This window comes from Tenrec ecaudatus, chromosome 18 (assembly GCF_050624435.1).
Source record: "Tenrec ecaudatus isolate mTenEca1 chromosome 18, mTenEca1.hap1, whole genome shotgun sequence".
Lineage (NCBI taxonomy): Eukaryota > Metazoa > Chordata > Mammalia > Afrosoricida > Tenrecidae > Tenrec > Tenrec ecaudatus.
Window position 1 is genome coordinate 58,487,270 of NC_134547.1, and position 18,243 is coordinate 58,505,512.

At 56.7% G+C, this 18,243-nt stretch overlaps 1 protein-coding gene across 1 annotated transcript in view; it reads right to left on the bottom strand.

Annotated features, from left to right (window-relative positions):
• RANBP10 (RAN binding protein 10) overlaps nucleotides 1-18,243 on the bottom strand; it is a 50,565-nt gene that overhangs the window by 31,351 nt on the left and 971 nt on the right. The window contains exon 2 of the mRNA XM_075536297.1: nucleotides 18,023-18,134. Within this exon, the coding sequence (XP_075392412.1) occupies nucleotides 18,023-18,134 (112 nt within the window). The remainder of the gene's footprint in view (nucleotides 1-18,022; nucleotides 18,135-18,243) is intronic.

An 18,243-nucleotide genomic window follows, 5' to 3' on the forward strand; every position in this document is an offset into this window, starting at 1 on the left:
GTTATTGCTATTTGAAAGAGCCCCCAATAACATGATTTATTCAAAAAACAACTGACCGCCCTCCCTCACACCGCCACCCCGGCTTCCCAAACCATCCAAAACTGAGGAGCGGGAGCAGTGGCAGGCACTGTGTGAAGTCCCAGAGACACCCCACGTCCCCCTTCCCACCTCGGGTGCCTGAGGAACTAAGCCACGCACTGCAACGTGAGGCTTAGGGGTCTTGCGGCACTCCCGGGGCTGGGGGTGGAGAGGCAGGTCAGGAGAAGGAACTAACTGCAACTTGTATTCTGAAGGCTTATAGTGGACAAAGCTAATTCCTTGTGAACTTATGGTGCAAGTCGTCCTGTCAGGAGGAAGAGTGGACACCCACACAGATGCTGACAGTGACTGACACGTCAGGTGCTATGCCGATGAATGGTTCAAAGACCCAAATAGATCAGCATCCTAGAGGGCTGAGGTGTAGCCTTGGGGAGGTTAACAGAGGAGTGTGGGCCTGCCCACACTCACCGGCTCTCCAGCCAGAGAGAACAGAGAAGGAAAGGGCTGGGTGTCAACAGAGCCGGCCAGGGGCTGCGAGACCCCGAGTCTGCACTCTACCCGCCATGGCCTGGATGGGATGAGCCAGGACAGCTCCCCACAGCTCCCCCACTCCAACTAAAACCAATGCCAGAGGAGGAGCCCCAGAAGGACAAGGCAGAAGCAAGACACACCATCCCTGGGGAGGCAGTCTCTCGTCACCAGGTCCACCTGGAGCAGGACGGCACAGCGAGCCCCTTGCTCTTCTCCGCTCCATGTCCTCGTGCAGTGGGAGGTCTCCCACTCACATGGCAGCCCCCCATCCATGGGAACTGGGAAGTTCTGTGGAGGGAAGTCCCTACCCACTCCCGACCCCAGAGGCAGGAATCAGGCTGGGCTCTCGCCTCTGTGGGAGCCTGCCCCAGGCCCAAGAGCACCCCGAGGATGCTGAGGCTGGTGCCTTCTCTTCAGGCACCCTGACGTTGGCTTTAGAGCCTCACAAGGGTGAGGATGTGGGTGTCACCCCTTGGGTCGCTCACACTGGGCGCAGACACAGAACAGATCGAGGCCCCTCCTTGAGTACACAGCTGTGCAGCAAATTTCAGCTTCTTCAAGGGTCGTCATGCCAAGCCAAAGACCAGAGAGCCCAGAATGAATGGCTTTCCACCTGGTCTCCCCAGAGGCAGCCTTCTGGCGATGAAAACAAGGGTCTGGTTAAGAGACACCATTTCCCCAAGGAAAGTGTGCGCAGCAGAGCCGTCAGCCAGTGTCAAGTACCTCCTCTCTGTCACTCCTGCCATCTTGTCTTCACTCCCCTTTGTAAACCGCCCCCACACAACTGCAGGCCCCGCCCCCTGGACCCTGCGGGAGATAAATGCACCCCCACCCCGAGTGTCACATGCACCTCCTGGGTGGCAGGAGGAAAGGGGACCTCCGCTATCACGTGCCAGGTAAGGCCACAGCTCTTTGCGGGCCCTTTACCAGTGCTGCTCCTCCACCGAGCGAGCGTGTTGCCAGAAGGAGGTGTCACTGATCCCAGCACTGTGCATTCCGCAGAACCACCCCCGCCCCAGTTTAGATCCAGTTCTGATGAGTACGAAACTCACAGCCATCAAGTCGCTTCCAACTCCCGGAGACCCTGCAGGACAGGGCAGCACTGCCTGTGGGTTCCCGGGACCGTCACTCTCTAGGAAGTACAAAGGCTCGCCTTTCTCCCTCAGAGCAGCTGGTGGCTTCACCCATGAGCTCAGGGTACCCCGGGAGCCTTGGAATCAGGGTGTGGCAGCCTACTTCTGAAAAGGCGGTCAGTGCAAACCACACCTCATTCGGACACACATGGCTGGGGGGAGGGGGGCGGGGGGCGTGTCCCACGAGTCAGAATCAACTTGACTGCAGTCCCTGGTCCTAACAACCCAGGCTTTCTGCTTTCCCAGCTGTTTGCAGATTCCCAGCAGCAGACTGGGACAGAGTCAAGAAGAGCCCACTGTATAAGTCAGTAGACCAAGCCAGGTGCCCCCCCCACCCCCGGTGGCCCAGGGCCCAGGCCCAAACCCTTGAGAAACAGAGGGAAGAAACCCCACCATCTCATCACAGCTACAATGTTACCACTGCGTCAGGAAGGATATGAGCTGGGGGAAGAAAGACTCTCTTAGCATCTGAATTAAGGTATTGGCAACGTTATTGAACCTGTGCTCATCCAGCCTGCCTGTACCCTGTCCGTGTCCTGGTCCTGGCTGCCAGAAGCAACAAACCTGTCCTAGAAGCACAGCCAGGATGCTCCTTAGAGGCAAGGATGGCGAGCTCTTTGGGCATGGTATCAAGAGGGATCAGTCCCTGGAGAAGGACAACAGGCTTGGGCAGTCGAGGGGTCAACAAAGAAAAAGAGCACGTCCCTGAGTCAGACAGAGTCTCACCCAGCCACTGGGCTCCACTGGGTCAGTGGGTGTTCCACACAGATGTATTTCAAGACCTCGGCATCAAGTAGATGGCTGCAGAAAAGTTCTCTCGGCAACAGCCTGGACTCTGACTCCCGCAGGCGCTTTCAAAAACAAAGGTCCACTCAACACAGTGCCTTCTGAGGGCATCTGCTGGGCTGAGGGCAGCTCACCATGGAGACTGTTTCTGAGATTCCAAAAGGGTCGTCCTGACAGATGTCCCTGAAGGATACGGGATGATCACGGGAGCTTATTGTGAAGATGCTTTAAGAATATTCAAAACGGGGCTGTGGATCCAAAGGCCAGGGCACTTGTGGCAATGGATTTCTCGCCATCCCAACAAGGCACCGGCTCATTCTTCCAGGGCAGTGAGGGAGGGGTAGCAACGGCTGGCCTCAAAGGATTTCATTGAGAAAGCTTCCCTCCCCCGCCCCACAGCCCTGATCTTGCCCCTCAGATACTTCTTTCTGCGCCTCAAACTCAAATAACATTCAGAGGAATGCAATTTGAGTCCCTCGAGGATGCTGAAGCCCCATGTCGACGTGGTGCAAATCAGAGAGGGCAGAATTCTCCAGAGGAGGGTTGGAAAGAGGGGAAGACTGTCTTCAGAAGGATATGCAGGGTCTTCAAAAGAATTCACAGACAATGCTGGCGATGAAAACATGATGCATGGAGTTCAGCTCAGACTATGGCTGTAACATGTCTGAATGGGCTCTAGACTGCAGCACAGAGGGATAAGAAAAGAAACAGGAATGCTGCTAACACGGAAGCAAAAATAAGCACCAGAGCTTGGGTGAAGAATGCTGAAGCCACTGGTGCTCTATGGGGAGTTTCTGGTGACAATGTCCAAAGAAATCCGTCCACAAATGGATGACTCAGTCTAAAAGGGGACAAGACTGCAGGAAGATGACGCCTGCAGCAGGCCATTACATCCCTTTACAAGAGAAGAATTACAGTCTTGTCCGTGCCCCAGCTGACGAGGACTAACAATTAACAGCAGGGAGTAATGGTCAACAACACACCCGTCTCGAGTGGCTCACCTTACACAATTCCAACTGAAAAACTAAAGTTGAACAAACTTTCTGCTCAGGGGGCTGCCCAAACTATTAGGCCCCGATCCACTGCAGACTCGAGCATGGCTTTCAACAGGAATTTTGAACAAGTGGACTCAAGGTCTGGAAGCACTTCCTGGAAGAACTGTAAGAGGAACCGAAACACGGCTTTACCGTACAGTCCTGGGGGTTCAAGTACATCCAGAGCCATGGCCATCAATGCACGGACGTAGCCCAGTCAAGGCCAGCACCAACTGATCCAGAGTCAAGATCACCCATAGCAACAGAGTCTGGGGTTGCGCGAGACACTTGGCTTGCTATCTTCCTGGAGGGCCACGCAGCGATGCTGTCTGATGGGATGCTTTGAGAAGGGAGGTGACAGTGCCAGAGGAAGCATCAGAGTTCTTTTGCCAACCCAGTGAGACTTTCTATGGGCGACTGTAAACATCCACCTGACACACCTGATCCGGCTCGTCCACTTTTTATTTCCTAATCTTAAAAATTCTCCAAGCCCTCCGTTCTTTTTCTTTAGGTCGCTGTACCGAGGGCTCTTCTCGCCATCGTTCTTTTCTAGACATTTACTCTCGATGGGGCCCTTGGGATCAGCTCCTCACTTTTCCCCTCCCCCCCCCCAGCCCGCAGTTCTTCAGGGATGAACAGAATTTCTACTTTTTATTTTTATCTTTTAATTCCATTTTCCCAGGAACGTTTTGAAGTTCCATTATATAGTCTTAGACCAGCGGCTCTCCACCTGAGGGTCATGACACCATTGGGAGTCGAATGACCCTTTCACAGGGGTCGCCTATGGCCATCAGAAAACACGTATTTCCGATGGTCTTAGGCACCAAGACGCCGCTCCTCTGCCTGTTTCCAGGCGGGTCCGCCCACATGCAGATACGCCCACATACAAGTACCCGGTGTGAAAACCGTGACCCATGCTACACCACGCCCCAAGACAAAATTTCATTGATTTGTAATTACAAGTAAATATTTCACAATATATAATTACATATTGTTTTTGTGATGAATCACTATGCTTTAATTATGTTCAATTTGTAACAATGAAAATACATCCTGCATATCAGATATTTACATTATGATTCATAACAGTAGCAACATTATAGTTATGAAGTAGCAACGAAAATAACTTTATGGTTGGGGGTCTCCACCACATAAGAACTGTGTGAACGGGTGGTGGCGGCATGAAGAAGGTGGAGAGCCACTGTCTCAACATTTTGATGTTTTTGTTTATAAAGGTGTCTATGATTTTGTAGCAATATTTGGTGACACACACGTGCACATTTCCTCATCTTTGATGTCTTGTTCTCTCCCCTAAAACGGCATGCACCTCCTCCCTACCACCACTAGGGTCTCCACACCAATGCCCCGGCCCCTGCCTGTGTCCCATCTGCAGTCGATGCCCTTGCTTCCTGTCACCACCTCTGCTATGTTTTTCTTTTCCTTATTCTGGGGTGGTGGGCAAATAGTCTTTACCCCCAAAATAAAGAGTAAGGCAAGAAAGGAAGGCTCTAACCCAAACCCATCTCCCTCTGGCACCACCTACCCCAGCCCACGGGAACCAGGAAAAGACAGCGACCAAACGCCTGACCCTGAGAGCCTGGCCCAGCAGCCCTTCAAAGATGGAGCTGCACGATTTAAGGGCCACTTTTTTCTGTCAAGGGCCACTTTTTTCTGCGTGGGTTCCAGTCACAGGGTCAGGTCCTTCGAGGTCAGAGAGATGGACCGACACAGGGTGGAGAAGGGGACACCCCCTCAGCCGGAGGGGTCAGCAGCAGGACTACTGGAACTGCACAAGTGCACTGGCAGGCCTCCACTACATGAAAGCCTGCCCGTTTACCCAGAAAAAGGGCAGCCCAAACAAATAATAGGCTGCCCGACTGGACACAGGAGAAGCTGCCAAGAGCCCGTCTCTGTGCAGTGGCCAAGCCGTGCATGACCCCAAATGCCCCACAAGCTGCCACCGACTCCATCAGCTCGAGGGGGGCCCTGCCCTGGGTGCCCTGCTCACCCGCCCTGATCAGGGGAGTCCAGGCTTCTGGCCAACACCACACATGGTCCCTTCCCTGGCACCTAGATGGGGGGGGTGTCTTCCCATCCCAGGGGCAATGCAGGCAAAATGGCTGGAGGGCATCAGGTGACTAGGACCTCTGAGCCCCACAGCAGAAGCAAACAACTCCCCCGCCCCGCCCCCAGCCAATCAGCGGTGTGGTGACCAGATTCCCAGGGGGAAAGGCCCATAGCCTTTTCCAAAAGACCCTGAGTGGACATCATCAAGCAAGTGAGAAGACAGCCCGATCCAAGGACATATGTCAATAGTGCTCCAAATGAGACACAATAGCCAATGTCGTCCTTGTTGAGTTGCCGTCAGATCCTTCCCGACTTATGGCGGCCCCACGTGTTATAGGAGCTTCAGAGGCGCCCCGGGACGAGTCCACAGCCAGCCACAAAGGGATGCCGCCTTACGTCCAGCGAGAAGTGGTGGCCGGGGTGTAGAGCCTTCAGTACCTAGTGCACGGAGTTTGCAGTGGCTCCAAACGTTAAACTGAGGCCCGGCAATTCCACCCCGAGATAAATACCCAAGACGGGAAACACCCCTCTCACGAACATCTGTTTGCAGATGAACGCAGTTCACAGCCGTCAAAGGCACTCGCAGCCCGAACGCCCATCGACTGACGCGGGAACGCACACACTGTGTGACACGGCCACCCGTCAGAGCATGAGTCACAGAAGGAATGACGGACGTTCACATACACGCTGCAGCATGAGTGAACTTCAGTATAACGCCTGAGTTTTTAATTTCAGGAAAAAAGATTCTTTTATCTTTACTTTCATAGTTATCTATATATCTACATATCTATCTATCTATCTATCTATCTATATATGTTACGAAAACGTCATGCTCGGCATTATAGGGTTAAAGACCGTATGCCACGTGAAACAAGTCAGACACACAAGGCCACGCAGCAGCATTTCTTTGATGTCACCTACCCAGAACAGATCAATCCAGAGAGGCAGAAAGTAGACTAGCGGTTGCTCTCAAGGTTGGGCGGGAGGAGGGGAATGGAGAGAGGGTGCTAATCGGACACGGTTTCGTCCCGGGGTGGTAAGAATGCTCTGAAATGAGACAGTGGTCAGAATTGCACAACTCTGTGAATATACTGGAAAGATCTTAGAGTGGCGAATTGTGAGGCATGTACATTATATCTTAATGAGGCTGTTACTTATTTTTAATAACCTGGGCCTCAACAAGGAATCCTGAAGGCGCTGTAAAGCAGGTACTGGGTTATTAACCGGAGTTAATGGGTCAAAACCACCTGCCATTCCTAGGGAGAAAGACGAGGTGGTCTCTCCCAAATGATCGACAATCCTACGCAGGGGCACTGTGAGTTGATGGCAGTGTCTGGTATGATTGGCAAGGGCCACTGGGAGCCGGGCAGCCAGCTCTGGGAAGTCCTCACCAAGTTCCTGGAGAAGAAGGGCCCATGAAGGTCTCCGTGCTGGTCCACCACCGCCTTCCCAGCCACCCAGCCCCACGAGCCGAGGCAGCCGGTTTTCAGCTGGACAACATCTGTACATGACAAGACTGGGGTCCTGCTACAGGGCTCAGTGGTGGCCTGACTCTCTGGAAGTCCCAGAAGAGACCTACGTTTGCTATTCTCCTTCCACCACCACCCTCCCCTGGGAACGTCTGGACAAAGTAAGCAGTTAGGCACAATGCTCCTGCCATCACAGGGGAATTGGCTTCATGCCGACACCCCACATAAGTGGCGGTACGTACATCAGCGCTGGGGGTCATCAGGAGGGGCCTGCGGGCCACCGAAACAGAACTTTCTGTAGGAATGCAAACCATTGAGGCACATCTGCTTAAAACACAATCTGTTCTGCTCCTTTCAAAAACATCACTTATGCCACCACACACACATGTAAATGACCCAATTCCAGAACACTTTCAAGCGGTCAACATTCGCTTTTAACATGAAGCTGGCACCTACAGGAGCAGGGACACTAGATTCACGGAAACAGGACCCCCAGAATGGAAATGAGAATGGTCACACGCTTTGTCACAGGAGAAAAAGACAACAACTTTACTCAGGCCTCCACCATTTCCAGAGGCACGACCCTCCACACCTTCCTACTGACTCTCTACTTCTCGGGTGGGGTGGGGTGGGTGGGGTGGGAGGGGGCTCTGACCCCAGGCTTGACTTGAGCTGAAGGAGCAGCAGCCCCAGGAGGCTGATACCCGCACCTGGACATCACACCACCGCCAGGGGTCAGTCATGCGGGGAGAGCCCCCAGCAGAGGCCGACCTGCAGTCGGAAACCCAGTCAAGGCTCAGGGGTCTGAGCTCCAGCCCTCCAAGAATGACTTGCTGGGACAAGAGCACGTGCCGCCCGTCTCCCGGCGCCTCCAAGATGAGCAGGTGGAGACGGCAGAGCCTGTGAGAACACTGAACCGCACACGCTCCAAGGGTGGTCCGTACGACACGCTCATTACACCTCACTCACGAGGACCACTGTCCCGACAGCCTTCTTTGGAAATGGTCTTGTTGTTCGGGGCCATCGAGGCCGGGCCAACCACAGTGACCCTATGCCCAACAGAGTCCAAGGTGCTCCCAACGAGACCCTTTCAAAAGACAAAAACGCTGTAAGGAAAAGCGCAACATCATCAGCTGTAACATCTGCTATTCCATGGCTCCTCTCCCCTCCTCAAGTGGGAGAACTGAAGAGCCCCCCCTTGAAGGCCCACAGACACCCCACCGGCCTATACTCACCGGGTGCCAGTCCCCCTGGCCTCAGACACAGAGGCGGGATCCGGAGAAGGCTGGCTCAGCTCTGAGGTCCCTGAGCCATGCACCCCTCACCTCACACCCACCTAGGCCGTCTCTCAGGACAGCGACAGGACAGAGGAGGCCCCCCTCCAGAGGCAGGGGCTTCCGGAAGCCCCCCATCCTAGAGGTGCAGCAGTGCCGGCACACAGCTAGACTCAGCTCGCTCAAAGGCCCATCTACTCAGGGACAATAAAGGTGCAGGCTCCCCCCCTCCCCCCCCCGTCACATGTCACTGGGAGCCTCCGCTGGTAAGCTGACTCAGTGATAGGCCAGTGAGCCCTCACTGGTGGCACCACCACCACCCCCGCTTCTCTCCGCCCCTTGCCGATGGAGGAAGAAGGCCTGCCAGCAGGACATGCCAAGAGCTACAACCACAGGCCGGGGCCCACCACACACCAGGGGAGGTCACCTCTCCGTCCACTCAAGAGGATCTAGGAAGGCGAGGCCAGGTCCTGGGCGGAAGTGGTCTTGGCTGGCCGACGACTTGCCAGAGAGGCAGACAATGAAGCCAGGGCACAAGGAAAGCCAAACCCCAAAGGTGCTGTGGGCACTTGGTGCCATTGCACTCGGGAACAGAAAGGATGGATTCAGGAAGCTGCTCCTATACCACCTTGCCACCTCCCCTCACGGCACCGCCTGGGTGGGAGCCCTGGAACGACAGAGAGCGGCGTTTAGAAGCCACCAGGTCCCTGGGTGCTACTGTCATTAGCTCTCCTCTAGCTGGCCCCCAGTCCCTGGTCACCCTGAGAACAAGACGCTGACCATCCTAGCACCACCACCACACGGGCTGTCGATCACACCTACTGTAGTGCAAGCTTCTCCATGGCTGGATTTCTGGAAGCAGATGGCCAAGTCTCTCCTCTGAGTCCACCCGTGTCTGGACAGACGTCCCGAGGACACGTGCTCAGCCCCACACCAGAGACGAGCCCCCACAGACAGAACTGGTGGCGGCTGCCCTCACTGAGACTCGAACCCGGGGCTCCTCCCCCCCAGGAAGTGAGAAATCTACCCCTGAACCATCCACGCCACCTCCTCCTCCTCGAGGGCCTGGGGGGGTTCAGCTCAGTCAAGTGGGGGATGAATTTCCCTGGTCGCGCCATCCCCTCCCATAAAGATCTCCTGGGCCCAAGAAGGCGCAGGGGACATGAAAGCGGAGGCCAGCCACAACCCTCTGGCCATTTCCTGGGCCACATCGTTGGACAGCCGGCCAGGGGAGGGGAAAGACTGAAGGTGACGGGAGGAAGGAGCGCCCGGAGATGTGGTCATCTTCCTCCATAGAACGCAGCCTCGGGAACCTTAAGGAGCAGTTGTACCCCTTCCTATAGGCTGTGGCCCAAAGGCAGTGGCAGGGAGACTGTTGGGGGAGGAAGATGGCCTGAGCTGCCTCCAGAGAGGCTGGGGTTCAAGCCACGGACCTTTTGGGGGGCACCCGTGTGCTAAACCACTGCACCACCTGGGCTCCTGACCAGTAAGGAAAACCTGTGCCTGCCTCCTTCCTTCCACGTGCAAGAACAGAACACCTAGGCCAGAAAGAGGGCAGCCCAAACGGGGAGGGGACCCCACACCAGGCACCAGCTCTGCATGAGAGTGTGGCCCCAAGTCTGCCCTGACCCACACCGATGCCCGTCCAGACTGTGTGCAGACTGGCTCTCTTGAGCCTGGTAAACACGGTGGCAGAGGGAAGCCAGCCAGACACAAAAGGGCAAACACCGTCGGATGGCACCTGTGCACACCACCTAGACCAGGCCGCCGCCCAGAGACCTAGTGACTAGTTCCCTGGTGACTGAGCGGGCGGCAGGGAGGGGCAAAGGGAACGCTTAAAGAACCCCGTGTCTGCAAAAGGTGATAAAGAAGGTGGAAACGGAGAATGGTGACAGGGGCAGGGCGTGGGCAACGTAATCGATGCCCCAGCGCTGGGCATGAAGCCTGGCACACGGTTTGTCCCAGGACTTACAGAGAAGACAGCCATGACTCGCCCCTTCTGTCTGGTTCTCTTCTCAGAGTCGATGGACAGCCGAGAGACAAGCCTCGGGGCCCCGAGGGAGGCAGGAGGTGGCCCTGCACAGGCCATGCTGGGTCGGGGTCCCTGAGCGAGCAGGCTGCAGGAGCAGCAGTGGGGAGTAAAGTGAGGCCCTCAGAGGAGCAGACCCAGCAGGTGCTGCCCTGCTCACACCCACAGGGCCACGCTGAGGACCCCTGAAGAGAGCTCCTGAAAAAGCAAGGGTCTGCGGACGGACGGACACCTCTGCCGCTGCTACGGGGGCAGACGCCAGCTGGGATTCCGCTGTACTGGGTCTTCCTACACTTCCTAGATGTTCTGCAATTAACACAAACGACTTGCGTAATCATGGAAAAACCACGTTTACGAGTCAGCTGCGGGGGGGGGGGTGGCTGTCAAAAGGGCACACACTGGGTTCAATGCTTCTGTCACCATCACGGACCCATAAGAGTCGGACAGCGCTCCCTGGATGGGCTGCGCAAGCCACTCAGGAACGAGCGTTCACGTCTGCTCTGATGCCATCAGCTGAGCTTCTGATATCCGGGGGCGGGCCTTTCCACGTGAGATTTGGCACTACCCTCGAATCTTCTGTCCTCGAAAACCTCACAGATGGAGGACCCTGGGGGTGCCACTGGGGGAAAGATGAGGCTTTCTGCTCCCAGTCTCAAAAGCCCTCGGGGCAGTCCTACTGTGCCTGCAGGGCAGCTAAGAGCCAGTGTGGACTCTGGCAGTGAGTGAGGACACTGTGGGTTTGGGTGTTGGATGGCAGTTCAAACCGCTCAGAGGGGGACAGAGGGGCGGCTGCCTGCTCTCCTGAAGGTCGCAGTCTCAGAGTCTCCACACAGACAGGGTCGTTATGAGTCGGCACAGACTTGGTGGCAGTGGGGTCTGGTCAATAGGTTAAAAAACAAAGGAAAGAGTCAGCTGAGGGCCCCACTCAGAAGCATCTCACCCAGGGCGACACCTCAGTGGCAGAGGGCATGAGGGGACTTGGCCTCCAAGGTCAGCTTCTCAGGATACCCAGCTCGCTGAGTCCCGAGACTCTATCCACAAGCACACGTCCCGAAGTGTCAGGTAAAAGAACCCTGCTGAGCAGAAGGATGGAAGGACAGAGGGGCACATGGCCCCCTGGTGCTTCCTCGATTGACCCTGCTGCAGTGTGCCTGATTCAGGACAGTTCCAGCTGTGGTGCCCTGGGATGGACACGAGACAGGCCTTCAAAAGCCAGACCACCGGTGAGGCTCAGGCACTCCAGTGAGGCAGGAGGTCTGGAGGGCACAGGACCACCCTTCGCAGTAATTCCCAAGGCAGGCCTGGGAGGTAGCACGCAGTCGCCCGCAAGGGGGCCCTTTGGCAACAAGCACTGCCTTCCTTCCCTTCCCATCCAGAAGGGAGGCCCCTCCTCTCTGAAGCCGCAGGAACGCGGCTCAGCAGAGCCCTGAAGCTGGCAAACCCGGCTCGGACACAGGCAGCTGGGGCCAAGGCCGCCAGCTTGAGTTTCAAGCCCTGTCTCACATTCCCTCCCGGAGGGGGCGGGCGCGTGCTGCGCTGCGCTGCCAGCCTCCAATCCCCATCCTGGCACAGGCCTAGGACCTTCGGTCCGGCTCTGCAGAATGATTACTGCACATGGTGCCAGGTGCATGAGCCGGGGCATCCTGGGAGAGCCACGGAAGAGTCACCAAGAGCTTTACCCGGCTTCTGCCCACCTTTCCCATGAGACCAGTGGGCCCGGATCACACCAAATGCAAAGCACCAGTATGCTCTGGCTTCCTGTCAGGGCCGGGCCTCAGACTTCTTGTGCCGGCACAAGACCAGTGAGAGGGGTGACACACCCCCAGGGCATCTTTCCTTCCAGGGCAGGCGGGCTGTATCTCTGGCAGCCCATGAGCACTGACACACCTGGACAGCTCCAGACCCGGAAGAGAGGGAGAACAAAAGAAGCCAGGCTGTCAAACCTCTAGGCTGAGCTGCTTCATGGGGGACAGGGGAAGAAATACTGGGTAAGAGGGCCAGTCACCACTGCCCCCTCCTGAGACACCCCCGCCAAACAGCTCCTGGATCTCCCCTGACCATTTCAGCCTGCCCCGCATAAAGACGTCCTCAGCAGAGGGGCTCCCCAGGACAGCTCCCGACGCAAAGACCACAGGGAGCCCAGCGTGCTTCCAAAGCTATCCGCTCTGGATTTTGCAGAGACTTTCTGGAGAGGCTGTCGGGATATAGTACCATCCTCATTGCTCCCTCTGATGGCTCCTTTCTTTCCAACTGGACCCCACAAAGACCCACTTTGGGGCCCTCGAGGCCTCCCCAGAGCTGCGGAGCCCGTCCTCCCGAGGTCAGGGAGTCTCCTTCACAGGGCGGCTCATCCAGGGGAAACACAGAACAAACAGTCCAGGGAAGGAAAAGACAACGAGGTGGTAGTGGAGTAAATCCTAGACACTTCTCTAGAGGCTGCTCATTGAACAAGTCCTAACGGGGGCAGTGCACACACACACACACACACACATACACATGCCCCACTCGCAGCTGCAGTCTGGCAGTGACATACAGGGAGGAGGGGGTTCCCAGAGAAGCCGGATGCACTGAGCACAGGAACGGGCCCTACCAGAAAAGTGGACACCGGTGGACAACATACGGAGTCCAAGTAGACCAGGGTTTTAATGCCCAGCACAGGGAAGCAGTACAAGGTTCAGCGAGCAGGCAGTTACCTGGTCAGGGATGCAGCCGGGAGCTCAGCACCTAAGTCCATCAGTCCCGGGGAGGTGGGGGCAGGGTAGCAGCGGTGGCAATCAGCAGTCAGTAAGAGCAGGGTGCAACCACCAGCTGTGCCCACCTTGGGCAAGGCCAGCACCTACTGACTGCTCAGGACACACAGGCCAAGGCCCTTGCCAGATCCACAGACAAGCGTCAACCACAGAGCCGGGGGACTCAGAGCTGAGAAAGGGGAGCCCCAGGAGGCTGGAGAGTCTGAGCTCACATGCTCCACGGTCCAGAATCGTGGCAGGGGAGCTCTCAAGTGGCTTGGTGGCTCTCAGAGCCTCATTGGGGACAATCACTTGGAGTGATTCTGCCCCATGAGGAGGTGACATCTGGGCATAAACATCTTGACAGTGTTCTCATTCAAAGACATGGCCCGCAGGATGGAGGCTAAGCTCAGGCGGAGGGTTTAATCTGGCCCCTGGCTGGCTCATCCTGCGCCCACAGCGTTTGCTGCCCAATTCCTTCCTGTCCGAGCATGCACTTCTCACTCCTTTCCCCAGAGCCCCTACCCCTCTGCTACGGGCGGAAGTGCTGCTTCTGGGCCACGCAGGGCCTGGCACTTGCCGTGGGCTGGGCCCTTTCCACACCACTCCGAGGCCACGTGCCCGGGCACATCCACCTCCTCTCTGGGCCAATCTCCTCACAGGCAGGGCTCCAACCTGGTGCCCCAGGGAGGCCAGGCTGGGAATGGTCAGAGCCAAGACTTCGGCCTATCCGGGTATGGCCTCAGGCGAGGAGCGTGGTGGTGGCGGGGGCAGTGAGCCAGGCAGCAGGCTGGCTGTGACTGGCTGCAGGCTGCCCACCACCACCACCTGGCCCCGGCAATGCTCGAGCCCAGGCTTGCTGGTCTTGGTAGGGTCACCCATCACATGAGCAGAGCCCTCTGTCGCTGGGATGATGTTACAATCTATTTTGAGGGTCACACCGGAGCATCTGTTGGCTCGGTCAGCCACACCCTCCGGGCGTTACCCCCCAAGAGCCAGGGACACCCACAGGTCCCTGAGCTCTGCCCAAGGGAGTCATGGCTTCCACAGACCCTCCTGGCCAGCTCACCGAGGGTGTGTCCTATCTCCTGGCACCACAGGCAGGCTCGGAGGCCTCCACACCCCACCAGATCTGCCCCTGGGGCTCACAGCTCCCGGTGACTCAGCGAAACGCAGTGGGACCACCTCGGTTTGTACCACACTCCTGGCTCCCAGCCAGCCCCCCTCCTCCTCAGAGTGCTCAGAGTTGAGGGACATCAAGCGGAACTGACCAGCGTCAATGTGAGTCACAGGGGAGCCTCCTGCTGACCCCTCCCACCATGCCAGGCTCTGCCCCCTATCACAGTGGCTTTTCTCTCTGTCCCCCCTCTGTGGGGGGGGGGGGGAGCCTGGCTTTCCCTCTGCTCGCTATGCCGGGCACAAGGGCCTGCTCATCCTCTTGGAGTCAGTCAACTGTCTATGAAACGGAACCTCCTGCTTGGATTTAGCCTGGGGTGCTTCTTCGAGATACGGCCTGGACAAAAGCCTTCCTGGGGCCTGGCGCTGATAGCCCTTCTACAGACGAGGCCCAAGTGCAAACCTCCAGGAAAACCCAGATTTTCCAGCCCGACCCAGAGCATAATGCACTTTTCTGGCACTGGGCGCCTTTTGGCTCTGTCTCCGATACTGTGACCCCCTCCCTCGCCCCAAGTCTCCAAACAGATGTTGTATCTTCCCTTAGGGGGGCGTGCAGTGGGAGAGGGGCAGCCACTGCACAGGCACCTGGGTCTGGGATTAAGCCAGAACATCGGACAAGGTCGAGGAGTGTCAAACAGCCCAGGATCTCAGTCAGTGCTCACCCACAAAGCAGCTACCTCCACACCTCCTTCGGCCCCTTCCCAGACAGGTCATGAGGCTCCAACGAGGTAACTCCGGAAAGCTTCCCTATTGATGAAGTCTTGGGCCGCGCCCGGAGCAATGAGCCTTGAGCGTTGACGGGCTATGGAAACAAGGTGGCGATGACTGTGCTCTACTGCCCTTGGCCTCCTCCAAAGCACGCCTGGCGCCTTCTAACAGCGGTACCCCCAGCCACGAGAAGGCATGGGGGACACTCATACCCTAGCCGTCTGAGAGCAGTCAACAAAAGCGGCCCACCACGGGCCATCACGTAACCTGGAAGCTCCGTAGCATGAAGGATTCCAGGTCTCGGTTGACCTAAAAGTGGGCTAGCAGCTGGGACGCCTGGGGCCCCCGTGTGTGGCATTTGGAAGCCACTCACCAGGCTTCCTCCCAAGGCGCCTGTAGGTGGGTTTGAACCACAAACCTTTGGGCTAGTGTTCAAGGGCACATGGGCTCCCCAGGGGTCGGAACCAACTCAAGTGTGCAGAGCCCCTGAGGTTAGAAGCTGGGAGACGACAGGCTGCTTTCTTTAGACTCGCAGGGGAGCCTGACTACACTGACCTCCCAGGGAGATGCATTTAAAACTGCACCAGGTAAGGGTTCCTTGGGGTATGGCAGGGGAGGGGGAGGGAGGGGGGAAACCCAACTGAACCAGGTCTCTACACATGAACCCCGTCCTTTGGAAAATCTTTAAGGATAGAGGGTACCCGAGGAGCCCTGGTGGCTCGGCGGTGAAGGCGCTGGGCTGCTCATAGAAAGGGGGGCAGTTCAGAGCCATCAGCCACCCCATGGGACGTGGCAGCCTGCTTCGGAAAAGATCGACAGCCTTGGAAATGCTGGAGGGCAGGGCTGCTCCGGCCACAGCAATGGTTCTCAACCTGAGGGTCTCGACCCCTTGAGAGTCAAACGACCCTTTCACAGGAGTCGCCCGATTCATAACAGTAGCAAAATGACAGTGATGAGGTCACAACGAAAATAATCTTATGGTTGGGGGGGATCACGGCAATATGAGGAAATGCATTAAAGGGTCGCGGCATTAGGAAGGCTAAGAACCGCTGGTCTACAGGGTCACTCTGAATCAGAATTGACTCAGTGGCAATGGATTTTGGTTTCTCTATGGAACAAAAACAACATTCCGTCGTCTCTCCCCTAAGGTCCCCCCACCGAAGGTTCAGTCATGCCTTTCGGGGTCTCTGTCAACACCCGACACTAATACCAGTTTGGGGTAGGGGTGGGGAGGCGCAACATGTTTGTTTCCAGAGGTGACTCTCCCTAGTACTGGTTTGGGGACATTAAACCGATGTGGGTGTTTATCAGGTGGTGGGACCTTCGAAGGCCTTCAGTAACGTACATTTCCTATCTATCTGGGGGCCCAGCGGTTGAGTGTGCATGGTAAAGCTGCTAACCAAAAGGCTGGGGGTTCAAATCCACCGAGGAGCTCTGCCAGAGGAAGGGCTGGTGGTCTGTTCTGCTTGGTCACAGGGGACCCCTAGGGGTCGAGACTGAGCACCTAACCACATGTGTAAATGGACTAGACGCGGGTAAGCGAGAAACGGTGGCACGGCTCCCCGCTACCACAATTCCTGAATGGGAGAACACTGGAGTGAAGATGCAGCTTAGATGTCGGCCGAGCACCCCACCGTGCCCACAAGGAGATGGAAGCCCCAGGCCGCCCCAAAGCCACACGGCCCTCCCCAGGCAGGAGATGATGATGTCGCTGGGAGGAAGTAAGGCTAGCTCGGCCTCTGGCAGCCCTGCCCCCAGCACAGCTTGCAGCTGGGCCCTGTGAATGCACCACGAGGGGGGCTGTCCCTGGGTGAGAGGACGGGCTCTGAGCCCTGGAGCATACACACTCGGGGTTGGCATAAAGGTCACTAGGCCGCCCGGGAAAACCTTGTGGGACCCTTGTAGCCCTGGCATTCCAACACTTCACAGGGAGAAGGAGGGGTGGCATGAAGAAGAAAAGTGGGAAGTCTCCCCGATTGGCTGTGTCTATTTCTGAACCCACGAACCCTAGTGGCCTACTGGTTACATGTTGACCAGCAGTTTGAAACCACCAGCCGCTTCTCAGAGAACAACGAGGCTGTCTCTTCCCATTGAGTTAGTCTCGGAAACTCAGAGGCAGTTCCAGCCTGTCTTACAGGCTCGCTATGAATCGGCATTGACTCCATGGCAGTGCGTTTGGTTTGGGTTTGGTTTCCAAACTCATAGCTGCTTAGTGGATACTGACCCGCAGGGCAGAGGAGAACCGGTCCTGGAGGCGCTGCAAGGGGGCAAGTCATCACGGGAGTGAAATGCCCCGGCTTTCTCTCCAGCTATGATGGGGGGTTCCAAACTGCCAACCACCTGGTGGGCAGGTGAGTGCTTAAGCAGGGTGCCACCAGGGCTCCTCTGTGTCTGTTTAGGTCACCCGAAAATAGGGTGTGTCCCTGAGGCTGCCTTTAATGAGGCCCTTCCTCTAGCTGGCCCAACTGGTGCTCAGGGCCCTGGACTGAAAAACAAGTTTATGAGCAGCAAGGTCACCTGACTCTGACCATGTGCATGCTGTTTACCCTGAGATGACAGGCCAGGGGTGGCCACCACCGTGATGAACACGTCAAGGACTCTACTCTCTCTTTGAAGTCTGGTGGGGCTACCACGTGACTAAACACCGTAAAAAAAAAATTTTTTTTTTAAAAAGCCTTCAACTGAGCATGGACTTAAAAGGAGGGAAGTCACAGATATCATACTCGAGCTGGGGAAACCCCATTCTGGCCTCTGAATTGTTAATGTCAACTCTCCTTACCTGTCTCCCTGACCTGGGCGGTATCTCATTACACCCCACTTAACAGAAGTCCCCTCTCCAGCCCCAACCCACCGACTTACCATCAGAGGCACCCCCCCCCATGCCACCCTCCTCACCCAAACCCCCTGGCAGCCCAGACCCAGAGGACAGAACTCGACTTGTCACTGCCCCACAGTAGCTCCCCAGCTCCCAGTAGCCCCCAGGGTCATGGCTCTGGCCACAGGGTCAAGAGGGGGGGGGGGTAAAGACACAGCAACCAGAGGCTTACCCATCTCTTCCTTTGCTGACAATCTTCACCTCGAAGTAATAGATGCCACAGGAGGCAGGGATGGGATGGGTGGCGCGCACTGAGGCCGCGTCTTTGTGATTTTTGCCGTGACCTAAGAGGAGGGAGCAAGGAAGACATGGGAGCAGAAGGAAATGCACATGGAAGCCCCCTGTGCCCAACTCCAGCAGAGCTCCCAGGCCCACTCCTGCGTGGCCAGAGGA